General features: G+C 35.3%; 1 protein-coding gene across 1 annotated transcript in view; it reads left to right on the forward strand.

Annotated features, from left to right (window-relative positions):
* LOC129243736 (nuclear pore membrane glycoprotein 210) overlaps positions 1–19,817 on the forward strand; it is a 128,548-nt gene that overhangs the window by 13,421 nt on the left and 95,310 nt on the right. Inside the window, exons 15-16 of the mRNA XM_054880994.1 lie at positions 1,159–1,284; positions 5,596–5,701. Of these exons, the coding sequence (XP_054736969.1) occupies positions 1,159–1,284; positions 5,596–5,701 (232 nt within the window). The remainder of the gene's footprint in view (positions 1–1,158; positions 1,285–5,595; positions 5,702–19,817) is intronic.

A 19,817-nucleotide genomic window follows, 5' to 3' on the forward strand; every position in this document is an offset into this window, starting at 1 on the left:
ACCAGGAGCTGCTGGTTTGTCCCCGCACTAGAGTTGGAGCAGCAGAGAAGGGGATGGGTTAAGTCAGGGGAGTGGTGTTGCTCCGATAGGCTCCTTACTGTAGAGGTACTAGTTGTGGTGGCGGTTGGCAGTGCCGGCCTATCAGGGGGGGTAGTAGCCGTAGAGGCATTAGACGCCTGCTGGGGGGAGCAACACGAGGCCACATACCGTGTGGTCCACTCCCTATGTGTCTTAAGGCCTGAACAGGTCTTAAGATGGCTCCACCTGTTGCACTTGTTGCACCTAACCGAGGTAGAGTTCGGGTGGAGCCGTTTATGGCAGACGCAGCAATAGAATACTTCTGGCCCAGGGTTGGATTCAACTCCAGCCCTGAGGAGAAGTTTTTGGAGCAAGGTTGCTTCGAGGAGTTGCTCCTGTGATATACTGTTTACTAGACAGGGCTTGTTTACTGGGGCGGTAGCCCTTGGTCGGGAAAAACCCGAGTCATTCCGGTAACGTATAACCGGCTGCCATGGGAATGGAAATAAGGTCTTACTCTTAATGATGGATTTATAATGAAGAATTACTAGACAACTTTACTTTCTCTCGGTCTACCCAAACAAAGCACAATCAATTTGTATTTATTTATAAAGGTTCCAACTGGGTTATTGTATTATACAAATGTATGTATGCATTTTTTATTGGTATGTATGTGTATGTATGTATATGTATAAAAGTAAACTGTAAAATACAAATAAAAACAATTGCGCAGCGTTTCGTCCTCCTGCAGAATATTTGCAAAGTTTGAAGCCATACTAAGAATGAATGCAGCAGTTATTTATATGCATGCACGTGGGTGCATTGTGTATATCTGTGGATTCAAAGTGGTTTATTCCTCGCTCATTCCTTTTTAAGAGTCTCATTTGTTGTTGTTATTGTTCCAATGGCCCTTCCTGATCTTCCGAGGCTGCGCTCGCACTGAGAATGTTACTGGAACTTCTTTGCCAAATTTTTTAGTTTTATACATTTTTACTTAAACTTTTCCATGCATTTCCTATAAACTGTCATTATTCTGAAAAAGTTTAAAGTTTTTAATTTTTCCATATACATAAGTTATATAGAATATTTTGCACTACTTTATTTATGTATGTATGTGCTGTGCTTTCTCCCTTTACACAGATAAATTTGCTACGGGAAACAAACAACATGATTGCTATCAGCTTAAGGGACACGACTGGAGTTAAACATGCTGAGGATTACATCAAGCTGTCAGTAGTAGATTCGAAGAACACGTTCCCAACTAAGGTGAGTGTTGTTGCTCTAGGAGATGTGAGTGTTTACAGTTTTAGTAATTTCCTTGTGAATTCTAAACACAGGGTCGGCGCATTTAGTTCTTTCTTTTCTCGAAAAAAGTCAATATTACGAAAATGTAGCCAAACGCCCTGCGTCAATGTTGCATAGTTCATTTGAGAAAAGAACAAGAAAAACTTTACCCTTCCACAAATTATATATTTAATATAAAAAAATCTGCGTATGTAATTTTGCAGCCAATTTAATTTTAACGTAATAGTGTGGAAGTTTAAAGTATATTAGCTTAAAATTCGTACATGATTTTCATGATATTTTGATAGAAGTATTTACTTCTATTTACAGAACGCTCCAATTTTTTTATTTTAGTTTCTGACTACAAGGTTTGAAAATTTCATGAAGGTTTTTGGATTTTTTAAGTTTTGTACAAAGTTTGGAACTTTGATTACATGATTTTTTTTGTAGTGCGAACGATATTTAAAAAAAAAATTTACAAAAAATAAATCAAAAGTCAAAAATTGGCAATTTGTAGTGCTTCTAATATTTTGACCGACGAGTTTTTGATGGATTTTCATTCCTGCTGAAAGACGATTTCCACCACAAAATTCTTTTCTTTTTTATTTAATGTTTCATGCGCACAACTCCCAGAGAACGTTAATGTATAGAGAAGTCTCAATAACAGGAACGCATGGAATTTTGAGGGGTGCTCGTTTTGCGCGCGGAGTTCACCACAGACATATTTTCCACCAAAAGTTGACAGAAATATACTCAACTGGACAAATTAAACAGTAATTTATTGAGTAAAATTCGTTTGTATGAAGGACGAAAGAATGTTAACGCTGTAGACTAGCTACAGGCACTTTAACATAGTAAACAATTACATATGCTAAGTCCAATAGTGACTTAGAAAGCGCAAAGTATCCAAAAATATCGTATATACATATATTAGTTCTGTCTGTTATAACTTTGTTGAATTCCCTTCAAACCAAATGGTTTATGGTGCTATACCACCAAGTTCGTTTGCGGGAGTTGCAGAGAACGTTAATGTATAGAGAAGTCTCACGAGCTACGAATAGTGTGAATTGTCAAAAATGAAGTCCAACCACCGCCGCGGTGTGGTGAAACTTTGAACAGAGCTGCTTACAGCGATTTCTCTCTTTAGTATATTGGCTCTGCACAGTTTTTGGCTTCTGTAGGAAATCAAATTGACGAATAGCCGACGGCATTTTGCAAAGAATTTGCTGGTGCATTTCTACTATGTTCCCTTGATAAACGAAAATTTATTCAATTTATATTTTCAAACAAATAAATGATATTGATGAATGAATTTGAATTAATATTTATTAAACGCGCCAACATTTCAAATCAAAGTAACTTTAATGTTTTGATTTAATTTACAAAAGAATACATTATAAAACGGCCTCTCACATCTTGGTATGTGCGTTTTAGTAAATTTAAAACTATACAAATTTGATGAAAAGTTTTACTAATTTTTTGAGTCGAAATTAATTCATAGAGCATCCAAGTGTTTTGGTATATTGACATATCGATGGTTTTCGAGAAAAGTGACACAATTCAAAAATACAAAATACTGAGTTGGGTCAGTTTTCTAGATAAGTGACGGGCTAATTCGATCACCTGACAAAACGACACTAACGCCATCTCTCAGAATTGCTTCAAGATTCGCTTAAGACGCTTTTCCAGATAAAAATATATAAACTTTGTAGTTGATTTTTGCTTTTAACGGCAAAACTCCGAATTTTGAGATAATTTTGAGTTGTGTCGCTTTTCTCGAAAACCATCGATATGTATGTATATTAGGCCGGGTCGATTTGTGAGGAGGTAAAAAAATCGCCCATTGCTCTGTGAAAATCATATTCTAGGGATCAAAATAAGAAACTTTGTCGAAGGAACCATACCTCTAAAACGAATTCTGATGTCCCCCAATTTGGTCCGAACATTTTAGTTTCTTTTCTATAACTCACTTAAATTAATTAATATGCATTTATTTGTTTCTTTGGCAAACCAAACTTTTTTCAATTTACATTTTATTACAGAGAATAATATATGTACATACATTTGTATGCATGCATTTTCTAGATAGTATAAAACTTTGAAATAAAGGAAAACTTCAAAGAAACGTATTTGCATATATGGGATAACTAAGTTCAATTGCATCTTTATTAAATATGGTGTTGCACGCACATGTATGTACTGAAGCAACCATGACCTACCTCACGCGCATCGCCTTACATTTCATGCAATAATTAGGGAGTAAATATCCTAATGATCAAATTCCTGCCTAACAAATGCCAAAACAATTATTATATCTTTTGCATATGCATGTACATATTTGTATGTGCGTATGTACACTTGATGCCCTAGCCTATGAACGTACATATATGAGTTTTGACATAATACACACATGTACAACATATCCCTTAATCCTTTCAAACAAATCAAAAAATTCTTTATAGAAAACGCTTTATTATCAGGCACACAGGAAGATGGCATATGCAAATTTAACCCTGCAAAGACAAATTCTAAGTTCAGTTTAAAAGCACAGCTTTTCTGTAATATTAGATAGCAGCTTTGGCATATAATTTTTACGCCAGTGTTACCAACAAGAATGGCTTACAAAACTGCATACCCAGAATTTTTTCAAGAATTCTGACTGAAAAGTGTAATATTGGGTAGTCGAAAAAGTCTTTTCGTATTTCTAATCAAACTTCAACTCCATCAGTGTAAAACTTTTGTGGTTTCTCGGCGAAAAACTGCGACAAGTAATTTTCACAGGCTTTTCTTGAAGCCAACTTTACTCCATTAAGGGAGTTCTGCATTGACCGAAAAAAATGGTAGTCCGATGGTGCAAGGTCAGGGCTATATGGTGGATGCATCAAAACTTCCCAGCCAAGCTCTCCCAGTTTTTGCCGAGTCATCAAAGATATGTTTGGCCTAGCGTTGTCCTGATGGAAGACGACGCCCTTTCTGCTGATCAGTTCTGGCTGTTTTCGATTGCTTGCTTCAATCTCATCAGTTGTTGACAGTAAAGTGTAGAATCAATCGTTCGAGCAGGCTGGATCAGATCATAGTGGATGATTCCTTTCCAATCCCACCAAACACACAGCATAACCTTTCGAGGCGTCAATCCTGGGTTTGCGACCATTTGTTGAGCTTCACCACCCTTGCACCATGATCTTTTTCGCACATTATTGTCGTATTTGATCCACTTTTCGTCTCCTGTTGCTATTCGCTTCAGAAATGGTTCGATTTCATTTCGTTTCAGCAAAGAATTGCAGATGTTAATTCGGTCCATTAAATTTTTCACAGACAATTCATGTGGTACCCAAACATCGAGCTTATTTTTGTAACCAGCCTTTTTTAAATGGTTCAAAACCGTTTGATGATGAATGTTTAGTGCCTTGGCGATGTCATGGCAGCTTATGTGACGGCCCTGGTCAATCTTTTCCATAATTTCATGGACTTTTTCAACAATATGTCGACCAGAGCGAGGTGCATCTTTCACATCGAAATTTCCAGAACGGAAGTGAGCGAACCGATACAGCATCGTCTCCGTAAACTTCACAAATTTCATTGGTGGCTTGCGTGGCATTCTTCCCTTTTTTATATAAAAATTTCAAAATATGGCGAATTTCTTCATTATTTTCACTCATTTTTGAACAGTTATCACTTTTTTTCAACTTCTCCGAATTTAATTTTTTTTGGTTAAATGAAGCTTAAAATGTCACCTTTCTAGCACCATATGATATGACACAATGTGATTGGTAGCACTGGAGATAGATGACCCCAACGACATCTATTGACAAAATACGAAAATACTTTTTCGACTACCCAATATTTTATGAACTTTTTTTAATTTTTTTAAATTTCGTACGAATTTAATTTTTTCTTATAGTATGAACCATATTTCCGTAAAAAAAATTAAATAAAAAAATAAATATAGTCAAAATTTTGCTATATGGCGCGCTGATGTATTTTGACCGCCACTGTCTATGTTTTTATTAATCACTATTAAAAAAAATACAACATTTGTTTAGTATTTGTAGTAAAATGTTATTTTTACTTATTCCCATTCATTCTCAAATCCGGGCCCAACCATGCTTCAATACTCATATCATATCTTGAAAACGACGTCAATGCACGTCGCATGCAAAATGCGAAATGTAAAATTCTTTCAACAACTGTGTTACGGATGCCGATGCTGCTACTGCTACTGCTACTGGCGTTGCTGTCACCTGTTTGTGCGTCGGACATGCCTCCTGCTTTGCATTTCGAGTACGATTATAGACAATTTTCTCTGTGGGCGACATCATTTGCTTCGAGTCACCGCTAACATTGTCGTCAGTGTGGAGCAGCTCGGACGACCAAATTATAGCAATTGACAAATTTACGGGTGAGTAAAAGTTTTTGCATAGTTTCATTTGGTCATGAATTACTTATTTGTTTTATGGTCTAGGAAGTTTTTCAATCTTTTTTCGTTTTTTATAACATACTAGCTTTAATTCGCGGCCCCGCTCGCGTAGGAGTAGTTTTGCGGGATTTAGGATATGTATATAAAAGAATTACAAACAATAATTTCATAGAAAATAATAATTTTATTAATAACCATAATATTACAATACCCGGCATCCGTTGCTATGCCTCGTTGAATAAAATCAAAACAACCAATCAGAAAAATATCAAGCAAAATTATTTTTATTAATTTTCTATCTCAAACCGTTTTTGAACTTTGCATTTGGGTCATAGTTGAACAGCTTATGCGGATTATGAAGTCTAGAGTGTGCTATAAATAGTGGGAAATAGGAAAAACTAAGATTTTTAAAATTAAATTTAAGCAAATATTCGATGATTAGTGACGAATGAGAGTGGTGGCGCGGCCTGGAGGCTGTGGGAAGTGAGTTCCATCATAAAAACTTGCCTATAACCTTCATTGGGTGAAAATATGAATGAATAAACAATTTTACGTCATTTGGTGTTGTTGTTTCGTAGTGATGCGCGGACAACGTATAGGCATTCACCTTTATAGTATAAATGCTCTAAGTAGTAAAATTAATAATTTAGTAGGCAGGACCAAGCCTTTAAAATAGTTTGTGGCTCTTCGATATGTACTAAACCGATTTTATACGTTGTGTGGGTGTGATGCAATTGGCGTGTGGAGAGACCTTTTTTAACACTGATACCCAAGAGTTAGAAGCGTCAATTATACATGGTGATCATCACAAAAAAAAAACATAAATAAAAAATTATTTCATGGAGTTAAATTGGCTCGACTGACTATGAGATTTTCGAAGTTAGCGCGCAAAAGATCAAACACGTAACGCCGCCCTATCTAAACACCGTCTATGCTATTCTCTTTCATTTGGGGAAACAAAAGATCGCAAATTTATTAAAAAAAAAAAACAATAGCCGAATGTTGCCGACTGACCAATATTCGCACCCAACTTGTGTGAACTGGTGTGAAAATGAGCTTCATCTGAAAAATGATTTTTAATATTTCCCAACTTTGTTCAAGTGAAAAGCGAGCCATTTTGTAAATGCATAAATAAACATAAACATAAAATAAAGTTCTGATACATCACAGACGTTTTAGCTGTTAAAGTCAATTGACTTTTGGTGGCATTATGATATCTCCATCAAGATCAATCGGGCAGCACAATAAATAAATTATTTTTCAGTTGCTTTTTGAAAAATTTAAAACAAATCAGTCTTTTTAATAAAATAATAAAAAAATAAAAATAAACTGAGTTGCGTGTTTCAAACCTGTATGAATCCGTACATAAATATGGTAACATGTGCAAGGATTCCGGGCTGAAAATTTTCAAATTTGCAACGCTCCCTTTTATTTAAAATAAGTGGTTAGAAGTGTGCGATGTGAAGGAAGAAAATCCTGGTGCCTTTTAATGGCGATTTCTTGCATTAGATTAACTAAAAAATTATAATATTTGCACGGTTAAGTGAAGAAAATATTAAATTTAAACCATATGAGTATACTATTTTTAACTTCATCAGTTTCTCAATACCAAATTTATTCCATTTTATATTGTATTAACATTTATAACTGAACTTACGTGTATGCATATACACATTAAGGGTAATGTGTTTTGACTATAATGGGACCACCCCCTCTGATCATAATTTTAAAACTCCAAAATTGACAGCATCCGTAAAAACATATTAAGCGAATTAACGAAATATTAAACAGGTAACAGTAGTCGCGCAAAAACAGCAAATTGAGTGTATTTTGTTCTTGGTTTTGTATTCTAAAATGCCAGAAAAGGTTAATGAAATTTTACATTTTAGAGTGAAATAGACCATTTCGAATAAAAACAAAATCAAAATGGCGACCCTGCTGCTGCTACTTATTTAATGTGCCTAGCTAAGACCTATTAAAAATATTAGAAACTCCCATCCCGAAATACCATAATTTATATTTTTTACTACCAATGTGTCAACGCCGTTTGTAATTGGTATAAATTTTGAAACTCCAAAAATGCCTATTAATTTTGCTATAATTTTTCCTCAGAAAAATACTTCAAAATTTTTTAATTAGGCTTTATTGTAAAGGGTCTTGCAAAAGTGACGCCTATAGTTCAGTAGTAAATAGTTCCTAAACGGTACCTACTTTTTATGTCGTCTTTAACATGTGTCAAGTAGATAGATTTACAATTTTACACGATAGAGCTACGCGTTAAATTTATTCAAACTTATTGTAAAAATGGTCGATATTTATGAACAACATATTGCAAAATTCGTCCAAATGAGCCGACAAATCAAAGGTTGGTAAAAAAACTTCAAGAAACTGGTTCTGTCGAGGATAGAAAAAGAACTGACAGACCAAAAACTGGACGCTCTGTTGAGAATATTTTTGCTCTAGCGCAAAGTGTTGCTGACCGACTTTCAACTTCGATATCTCGACGTTCTCAAGAATTAGGCATTCATGAATCGACTGTTTAGTGGATTTTACCTGTAGACGTGTTCATGATGGATATTTACATGACGTAATTTTTCAGATTTAATTGTTAGCAGCCGTATTGTGAATAAAAATAGTCAAACCTGTATGAATCTTACCTGAAAACAACATCTAGTCGCCTCTTTTGAAATTCCCTTTACTCGTATATTAGGTTTTACTAGAAGTCCATCTTCTCTGGTTAACACACGACCACAAATGTCCATGACATTTTGACTCCTAATTATGTTCAAATAAGAACATCTGTATGAGTCTGAGCTAATATTTTCTTGACGAAAAGTCAACTTAACTTAAAAATCATAACACTAAACTTTTTTCTGACTAAGTTCGAGGTAACATTTCTACTCTCTACAAATGATTGCTTACGGATTGCCATTTGAGTTCTTTTTGCACTCTTTGTCTGTTGGATTATCAGAAACATAGGGTAATTGTGTAGATAGAACTACTTCCGGTTGCAATCGCTCGGGCTTTAGGCTCACCATAGAAAGATAAGACGTTTTGAAATAATTCTTACAATATTCCACTGTTTTGTTTTTTTTTTACCGATGCGCTCTCGATACTCTGAACAAAGAGTCCCTGCAACACTTTCATATAAAGTACACGTAAGCGGGGTCTTTTTTTATATTATTTTTATTTTTTTATTTTTATTAATTTCTAAAAAATTTTTACATTTAATATAGGGTGGGCCATGTAAAATTTGCTTTTTGAATCGGCTATAAAAAAAACTAATCAATATTTTTTCAAACTTTTTTTTTTATTTTGAAGATTGAACATTGTCATTTATGAATGAAAAATAATATCGTTCAAATGACTGCCACGACTGGCTTTACAGTAGGCCATTCGATCAACCCAATTTTTAAGCACATTTTCGATTGTTTGGGTCCAATTTCATGAATGGCAACCTCTATTTTGTGTTTTAAAGCATCAATCGTCTCTGGATGGTTCGCATAGCATTTGTCCTCACAAAAAATAGTCCAACGGGCTTACATCACAGCTCCGAAGCGGCCAATTAATATCGGAATTTCGGCTGATTATTCGGTTTTCAAAAACGGTTGCCAAAAGTTCGAGTGTAACTTTGGCAGTGGGGCAAGTTGCACCGTCCTGTTGAAACCAAATGTCGTCCATGTCATCCTTTTCAATTTTTGGAAACAACTCGTTGAGCATGTCACGGTAACGCTCGCCATTTACTGTAACCGCGGCTCTTCGCGCATTTTCGAAAAAAAATGGCCCGATGATGCCGCCAGACCAAAAACCGTACCAAACAGTGACTCGTTGCGGAGTTATGGATGCATTTGCTTCTCTACAGTAACGTGTGGATTTTCTGAGCCCCAAATCCGACGTAGCCACCGATTTGAAAATCAGAAAAGAAGAAGAAGACTCACCACTTTGGAAATAGGTTTTCAATATTTGACATTACCATTCTCAAAAAAATAGGTGGTTCGAAAAGCAGACGCTATATGGCCCACCCTGTACATATATATTTTTAATATATTTTTGTTTAAGTATTATTTTTTCGAGTGGAAACAGTCATTTGGATTTAAACAACTTCAAATTATATGAAATTCGAACTATCAAATATGTTAGTGAAAGTTCCAGCAAATTCTATAATGTTAACTAACACATTCATACAATTGCCAATTATGGACAAATCGAACCTATGCAAGTTGTTGTTAATAGAACAGCTGATTTGTTTCTTTTCTTGCGGTTTGGTCGTTTGAATGTCAAAGTGATCTGAGTTTTGTTACGGGGAATGGTGCTGGAGTGACAAGTCTTTTGCCCGATAAAAATCCGTGTCGTTCCGGTAACGTAGAACCTACTGTCGTATGAATGTATTGTCAAACTTTGCTTTGTTTGTTTGTTTATATTTTAATTTATATTTTAACATTCGAAACGCTAAATTGCAAAACGAAAGTGTACGTAAATGTTTTGTGGTTCTAGTGGCTCCACCTTGTATAGGTTTGCCTTGATTAGGGATATATTAAACCTGAATTATTTGGCACACTGTATGCACTGTGGATAGACCATTCTGTAATACAGTACTATATTTGTACTCGTATTGTATACACCTGTAAGCCATTGCCCGTGTGTTTTAATTATTATTTTTTTATTTTTTGTTTATTTATTAGTTAACATTTCTATTTGCCGAAATTTAAACTGTTAGGATAAAAATAGCAAGCTTCCAATGTGTAACAATTACTATCCTGCCAAACAAAACATTTGGTTTTCGCCACACATCCTTCACTCATACACATCCATATGTAAAAGGGCTAATTAACACCTTTGTAGTGGAATTTGTGCTCGTTTTATTTACCATATCATTAAATTAAATTGCAATCCACAAAATGCTAATTTAAAGTAGCTCCAATGCACATACATATGTATGTATGCCCATAACATTTGTATGAAAGGGAAGTGGTACATACATGGACACACACACACAAAAGGCTTAGTAAAAGGTAGTGGTATATTTGCTGGGGGCAATGAGGCTGAACATGAACTAGATATTGAAGAGCACTAAGCGCTCGCACACAATCATTCATATATTTTCGTACATATGCATTCACAGGAAGTAGCTGCTGTAGTAATTAAAATAAATTTTTGCATTTTAATATCCTATTGCGAATTGGCTGGCCATAAAATAGTGGCTAAACTTTTGTGCCTAATTTCAATAGTCAATTAGCGAGTTATGCAAATATTTGTCCAAACCGGGAATATTTCCAAATTTGAATGTTATAAGCATTGCGTATTTTGCACTATTAAATTCAATTGAATTCAAGTATGTATTCGTATGAGATAAAAAAAAACTGGTATTATATGGTAATACTTGTAAAAGAGTTTTGTATACCCGACGCATAGTGGCTAATGGACTGTGAATTGAAAAATGTATCTAATAATCGTACGTATCCGAAAAGTTTGGGCAGAGAAAGATGCCAGGATATTTACTTTATTATTTTTCACATTTGTTTGTCTAGGGCAAACACCTGTTTAAATGCGTGGATGATGCTTACTTTGTGAAAAGAAAGCAGTATTCATATATACAATATACATATAGGGGGCTTCAATAGGAGCTTTCAAGTAAAATATTGTAGTTTAGTTTGAGTAAGACCGAGGTTATCAGCAGTATGTAGACCATAAGTGGTCATCGGCATACCCAAGTATGCCGAATATATGGAAGTATGAGTCTGAATTTAGTTTTGCTTTGTCATTCTATGTACTAAGTAAATTGCTGATGCTCTGCTCCGCAGTATTCTTCAATGAGGGTTAGAACGCATAATAAAAATAAATCGTGGCGGTAATAATTCTTTTTGGTAAATTTTATTTATCAAAACCGCATTCAAATTAAAGGTAAACATAAGTAAACCGCCCAATTTTTTTTCGGGGAAGCAGTCCCTAACATGAACCTTAGCTGTATCCATAACAGTTCGTAGAAGTTGTCGATTTCAACAATAGACGAGGACACACGTATGCAACTATTCGGTTTTTTCAATGTGTTCCAGAATTTGGGGTATTCTGGACGCAAGCGCCCTCGAATCGTTTCTTTGAATACATTAACACCACTTTTCCTTAATACTGCTCCAGCTTCACGCAACGAAAAAGCTCGGCTTTGTCACAAACAAATCGATGATGTTATGATCTTGCTTTGCAGAGGTATTGTTGTTGGACCTCGTCAACGTTTTTAACTACTGTATACTGTTTCACTTATTTATGAACGTCTTAGACCTCTTCAAGTATTTTACTGCAGATGCACCTGACATGTTTGGACCTTTAAGGTGTGTACATAGGAACACTGTTTCAATTCGTTTCTAATACGCGGGACTCATTTTGTAAAACAATGCCCGCTTTCTAAATTTCTCACAAAACTGACAAATTGCACAACGCGTATTGCGAAAAGGATATGCCTATTTGGCAGCATTTAATTTTTTTATAACGGAACTTTAAGTTTGAAGTTTAAGCCGGTCATTCTTCCATTAGACAGACTGTTTGTATGTATATCCAAATAAGAACGAGCAAACATTTCTGGTAGTTATGCAAAAATTAGTATTTCATTCTGATTCGGTGCCTGGCTCTATATCGCGAATACCTCAGTGAATTTGTTTTCGATATCCTGTATCGTTTTCGAATTGCCCACTTGGAGCAATCCACATAAAAATTTAACGGGGTCCAATGACAACTTCATGGCGGGGTACACGATTACTAAACTTTATGATTTGTTTAGCAATTATTTGATTGCCTTTTTTGTGCGACGACGCCCATGTTGGGCTTGCAATGCTCATCGTTAAAAAAATTGCGTTTCCATCAGTATTTTCGAAAACTTAAATGGTTAATAAAGTCTCCAGTCCAAATTCGCATCCTTTTCTAATGCAATGGCTATTCGAAAAATAGGGGTTTTGATCTCTAGGCGTGTTTGTTAACGATGTTGCTGAGAAAAAATGTGTTTTGCAAAGAAAATATAATTTTGAAACATTTTCGAAATACCCTACAGACAATGTCTAAATACCTTGTAGTATTACACCCGGTTGTATATAATTTTTTTTAACAACACTGGCAATTCCCGCTAAGTCAAATAAAGTTGCTAAAAAATTCGATAGCATAATACATTATTCATATGAATAAGCTGTTCATGTTTGATTTTCGCACTCCTTTCGTTCTGCGCGTTCGGGTAGACCGGTTTCAAATTTGCAATTCACACGGTTGAGTGGCTAAAGTACACACATTCAAAGAAAGTTGGCCTTTTGTCAGCTGAAAATATTGTATTTTCTTTCTTGCTTTATTTAAATGTTTCCCCTTTCCCTGTTTGTGTGCGCATTTCTTATTCAAGCGCCTTGAAATATGTTTATGCATTACGATAAAGTATCGGTATTGACTTGTATACAAAATCATCAATTGAGTTTTTACTTGTGAAGCTTGCGAGCATATGCTTTCGTATTATCACGTTGAAGCAGCAGCAGCAGCAGCACTTCGTCGAAGATGAAATTATTATGATATTCAGGCAAGGGATGACAGGTCCTGGCACTTAAATATACATCGCTCGCACTAAACACACATACCTACATACATATTGTATATAGTACTCATAACCATGCTCAGTTTATGTCTGTACGAGTATGTATGCATGCACATATGTCGCATGTGCAAGTTTTCATAATAAAGATAATCAGGAATCAGAGATTACATCTTGCCAAAGAGGGAAAGGCAATTGTGCGGGACAACAACATACTGAACACCGTTTCGGCTTGAATTGATTTCGAAAAACGAAAAAAAAATGAATATGGAAATAAAGCAACCAGAACGCCTTACGTACTATTCTTTTTTCCAACTATATCTATCATTTTATATAGTTGAACGATTTATACGCAGCTTTCCATGGCCATCAATAATGTCCACTGCTCAACTCATGCACAGATCACACGCATACACACTTACATACTTTATATACTAGTATATATATATGTATAAGGATTTGGGTCGCCTTTTATACGAATATAGTATGTATGCGCATATGGTATGTCGGTATAAGAGAGAGCAGATATAAATAAATTTTAAATGAACTCAGAAGCTACACAAAATTCATGGACAGTTCAATATTTACCGCCTTTTAAAAATAAATTTTATATGAGAACTTTTCGGATGGGATATTCAGCCAAAACTGAGGTCAGGGTGAGTACGGTTTTTGACGACACCTTGAGAGTAAAACTAATTAGCTTTTATTTTGAATGAAACTTCAGGATTTTTTATTTATATATATATAAAATTATTCAATAAAATTTCGTTTAGCTGCAATAATCTCCTCTATCCAGGTCCAGAAACGATTGCATGTGTAATTGCAACCTTCGCAGAAGAAATGGTGTTGTGAGGCTGCTTATAGATTTGACGCTCAACTACGCCCCATATGAAGTAATTCAGGGGACTAAAGTCTGTGGAGTTAGGCGTTCGTAAGTTCGGTGTTATGTGGTCATGGAAACTATCCAATCTCGTGTTGCCATCGCTTTGTGTAAAAGAGCAGAGTCTTGCTGAAAGATGTATGGGCTGTCCCCGCATACACTATCAATCCAGGGTATGACTACTGTCTCTCGAACCTCGATATATGCTGCATAATTCATTCGAAACCCTTGAGTAAAGAATTTGGGTGGCATGTGTCTTTTGTTGTTCACAACACAGAAAACCATAATACATAGTGGTTTGAAACTTCGTGTGTATGACAGCAGGAACCTCTGTAGGATTGGAACATAGCCATCTGTCATTTTTGCGGTTGGTCTTTTGGTCTTGGTCAAACAATTTTTTCCCAAAAAAAAAAAAACCCACACCATCGTTGGCGCTTTAGGATATTTCGTTTGTTTTTTAGAATGCGTTTTGATCGGATAACTCACTGTTCTCGTGGTTGCTCTGACATAAACTGTCTTTTAGAGATCTTCATGGATAACTTGACGAATAAAACCCTCAGTAACAGTAAGCTGCCTCGCAAGGTCTTTCATTGACCTTGAAGGGCCCTCGTCAATGGTCGCCTGCACTTTTTGAATAAATTCTGCAGATCGGATAGTCTTAGAACGTTGCTTATGTTTTTTTGTGTTTTGCAATTTGCAATATATTCTGCATCGTCACCTGATGCTTCCAATTCAAGGCGAACCTTATGAACGAATAAACGGGTACACTTAAGAAAATTAGAGATTTCCAAATTGGTGCGATTTGCACTTATAGTGACGAAACTGCATGTCTCTTCCTTTCTTGAGTTAACTTGTAGTCCTCCATGTTTTATCTGACAAAACAACAAAAGGTAAAATAATGGTTTCGGGAAGTTGCATGCTCTCAAATGCCGTTTACTCCATGTATCTTGTGGTAATTTTAGGCTATAATGAAATATTATAGACCGACCGGTAATGAGGGAAAATGGAGAATCAAGTCGCACATACTTTACACACGGGATGTACTCTGCTGTCGTATGAGGTGACTAGCTCCCGCTAAGATTTCATCAAGGAGAAAAATAGAAAGAACGACCAACTTGCATGCTTGTTAGCATGGCTCTGCCTCCCGATTCCACAAACGGTCCCGAGATTTTATTTTTATTTTTCTTCTCCAATTGGTGTGGCTATTTGGAAAATACGCATATGGTAGATCCTTTTCTACGTATCGCTATAAACAGATAACTAACATCCATGCAATATACATATGTTTGTGTTTAATGTGAATAAAAATAAGAAATTCGAATTTGAAAGACGCGGTCAATGGTTTGAGATCAATTGGAGTATGCTCTTAGACGGCGACTTGAGAATTTTATAAATTTCTGAGTCAACTGTGGTATTATAAATTACCGAAAGAGTTGAGATGAGTAGGAGAATGAGATATCTCGAAGATTTATTTATTGCTCTACAAAATAAAATACACGAAATGCCGTCAATATCGCTAACCCAAAATTCTATTTTAAATATTTTAATTTGTCAAATTACATAAATTATTTGAAATAAAAAAGCTTTTAGGGCATTCACTAGGGGATACTTCCCCAGTTTAAAAAGCTTTTATCCCAATCTGCGCAGTGGATAACACATTGATTATTGTATATAGTAAATATACTTTATTCATTAGGATGCAAAACGCTTCATACAAAAAAGAAAAAAAATCAGTACTGTTTTTAATCGGAATTGCAAATTTTATTATATTTTAAGCCTTTCGCCAAAAGATTTCGCTTTAAGATTTATATAAGCTAGATCGATTTGGAAGTACTCCCTAAATCAAAACAGTAAAACGTCTAATAAATATAAATATCTTTCTAATAATAGCGAACAAGTCTAAATCAGTCAAGTTTTTTCTGACTTATTTAAGTTTTTCTTAAACCTATCTTCCAAAAAAAGTCAAAAATAGTCTTAACCCCTAACAATAATGAGGCTAACTAAACTAACGTTTATACAATTTTTGTACATTTTTTGCAGACCTTTGAGGCTTAAACTCTTTTATTATCTGAAGTTTGTTTTTGAACACAGAATTTTTTTTAAGGAATTTTATTAATAAAAAAATCGGGATAGTTAACGTGAATCTTAATGTTTTTCCAAAAAATGTTGGCGGAAGTGTTAAAATAGAATAAATTTTATAATGCCGTTGGAAAAATAGTACCGATTTGTTTTGTTTGGAGAATGATGCACGTTAATGTATAATATATATTTTACATATAGGTCCACATAATAGTAGTGGTAACTGGTAGTTCGTATAGGTACAGTGTGTGTAAAATTTCTCACAAACAGTCGTTTTTACCTTCGAGCAAATTAACTGTGACTTTGTAGGTGCACTTGCACTCAAATGTAAACCTATGTATGTGCAATACGTAAGGACACTACTTTCACTTAAGCTAGCTATCGTCTGTTGTCTATTTTATTGCAATTTATTGTGAGATTGTATGTAGCTATGCAGGGAGGAGGGAAGGCGGCAGGTAAAACCCTCAATACGCTAACTTCATTAGCTGCCCCAAGTCCGAAGTGTGCAACAACGGAAACGGTACAGCAGCCATTAGAGCGTACGATAGCCACAAAGCACCGCCAACCTAACTAAATACAATAAAGTCAGCGAAAGTATCACTAAACACACAAAGTGGATTCCGCACAAATGCACAAGGATTTTGCAAGGGGTTTTTGCGGCAAAGCTGTGATAACTGGCGACCGAAGAGCTGTTACCGAGTAGATAGTGAACAAAAATAGCCAACAGCTATGGCAATGAGATAAACTACTGGCAAAGTAGAAATATTTCATTGAATTAAATTTGCTCCAATAATTTCATGTATACACAAAACAAGCATAAAGAAACAGAAAATAGAAATAGAAATAAAAAAAGTTAATGGCACCGATGCACCAAGTAGACACTTTCGAGCGAAGAAGTACCAAATTTACAGTTAGAGCGTTAAAAGGTTAACAAAATGTTTGCGAACGGACACACTAATGCATACAAAGGAAGGAAAAAAGCTAAATAAAAAAATGTAATAACTTATGCAAAACCGTAGCGATTTGCCTGAATATTTCCTTCACTAAAAGAAGTTATGTAAAAAGGCTATCGAAAATGTGCAATCAAATGCTTATAAGAGTTCGGTTATAATAACAACAACAACACTGGTGTGCGATTACCTTTTAAAGGCATTCAAATGATTGAAATTTTCAATTATTTTAAATTTTTACAATTTTTTTTATTTAATTATATATTTTTTCACCTCAAACACATTACAGAATACAATATAGACTTTTCGCGAAGATTTGAAATTAAACCAACACACCGCACATGGCAATTCAATATGCAAGAACGGCTTTGGAGTTGATTTTCCAACTCACTACGGCCATTGCCATTATTCTCAAGCAAATTGAGAATTCACACAATGATGTGCGGTGCTTGAATTCCTGCCGCTTCAAATATATATTTGCTTCTTAAAGTGGTCTTTTAGTTTCAACCACTGTTGAAGTAGCCAATTGTGGCTGATGACTGGCTTGCCAAAAAAATGCTGATTGCAAAAGTTCAAGGTCACTATTTTTTGGCAATAGGTAGGGTAGCTAGCGGCATGATGCAAGGCAAATTGAGCTGTTGGAATAGAGTAGCAAATTTAATTCGACTTAATATTTTTTTTTTACAACAGCAACCAACAACAACGTTTTTTATAAATTTCACCTTGTTTTATTTTGTGCTAACAGTTGCATGGACGCATGGACGAAAAAAAAACAAACAAATCAGCTGATTTACCGATACCACCTTTAATAGATTCGCCTGGTTTTTTACTTAAAACTTTTTTTTTGCCTTTGCAACGCAAGTCACATTCTGTCAGATTCATTAGTAGATCTCTTGTAGGTTTTGTATTTATGCATATATAAACATTATGGTGCAACACTCCCAGTACAAAAATTGTGGATTGTTTTTCTATTGGAATTATACAATTTATTAGTTTTTAAGACTTCCGCCAAAATTTTTGGGAAAAATATTAAAATTAACTTGAGCTGGACTGATTTAAAACTACCTCCAAAAATCTTACCATTTTGATGCCGTTGACAAACAGTTATATGCAGACTTTTAAGCTATTATTTAAAGTGGTTTTTTGGGAATATTTTAAAAAACCAATTATATTTTTGGGATTACTTTATTCATCATTTTGACTAAATTTTTCGAATAATCCCATTTTCTAATTACTCTAAATTGATTCACTAATGTCATAAGCTTGCAATTCTTTATTGGCTTTTGCTTGAGATCGGCAAGCCATTTTCTATAGAGTTTGACATGCAATCAAACCTGAGAATTGATAAATAATGATGCTTTTGTTTTGTGAGGTTTTTTATTTTGTTTTACAATAAAACGTAAATAAAAAGTGATATTGATTAGTTGAAGTATTTTGTTTATTAACGGAATTTTTAACATTAATATTTTCATATTCATATGTTTTTATCGTGAAATTTGATTGAGAACAAATTTTTCATAATTTGTTATAAGAAAATGAATTGCAAACCATAATAAAATACAATATAAAAATCTTAAAAAAATATTTTTATTAAACTGCAAGCCTTTCTGAATGGATTCTTCTTCTTAATTGGCGCGATAACCGCTTACGCGATTTTGGCCGAGATTAACAAAGCGCGCCAGTCGTTTCTTTCTCGTGCTAACCGGCGCCAATTGGACACACCAAGTGAAGCCAAGTCCTTCTCCACCTGATCTTTCCAACGCAAAGGAGGCCTTCCTCTTCCTCTGCTACCACCAGCTGGTACCGCATCGAATACTTTCAAAGCCGGAGCGTTTGTATCCATTCGGACGACATGACCCAGCCAACGAAGCCGCTGGATCTTTATTCGCTGCGCTATGTCTATGTCGTCGTAAAGCTCATACAGCTCATCGTTCCATCGTCTGCGATATTCGCCGTTGCCAACGTGCAAAGGTCCAAAAATCTTACGCAGAATCTTTCTCTCGAACACTCCAAGCGTCGCTTCATCGGATGTTGTCATCGTCCATGCTTCTGCGCCATACGTTAGGACGGGCATGATGAGAGTCTTGTAGAGTGTTAGTTTTGTTCGTCGAGAGAGGACTTTACTGCTCAATTGCCTACTTAGTCCAAAGTAGCACTTGTTGGCAAGAGAGATTCTACGTTGGATTTCAAGGCTGACATTATTATCGGTGTTAATGCTGGTTCCTAAATACACGAAGTCTTTTACAACCTCAAAATTATAACTGTCTACAGTGACGTGGGTGCCGATACGCGAGTGCGCCGACTGTTTGTTTGAAGACAGGAGGTACTTCGTTTTGTACCTGAATGGATACTGGGCCGAAATTTCCAAATGAAATATATATATCGTAGCTTTAGAAAAAAAAATAACAAAAATCTTTGATTGTTGATATTAGGAGCAACAATTTGTTTTTAATCAAAGTTCTTTGGTATAGGTTGAAAATCTACCGAAATAGTCTAATCGCAACATAAACGAAACGCACGGATTTCTAGGTGGCCCACTTTAGGAATTTTCACTCAAAATCTTGAATCTTGTATTTTAAGTTTGGTGAATAGTAATAGAGGCGAAATAGGCACACAAACGAGAGTTAAGTG

The sequence above is a fragment of the Anastrepha obliqua genome, chromosome 4 (assembly GCF_027943255.1).
Source record: "Anastrepha obliqua isolate idAnaObli1 chromosome 4, idAnaObli1_1.0, whole genome shotgun sequence".
Taxonomy (NCBI): Eukaryota; Metazoa; Arthropoda; class Insecta; order Diptera; family Tephritidae; genus Anastrepha; species Anastrepha obliqua.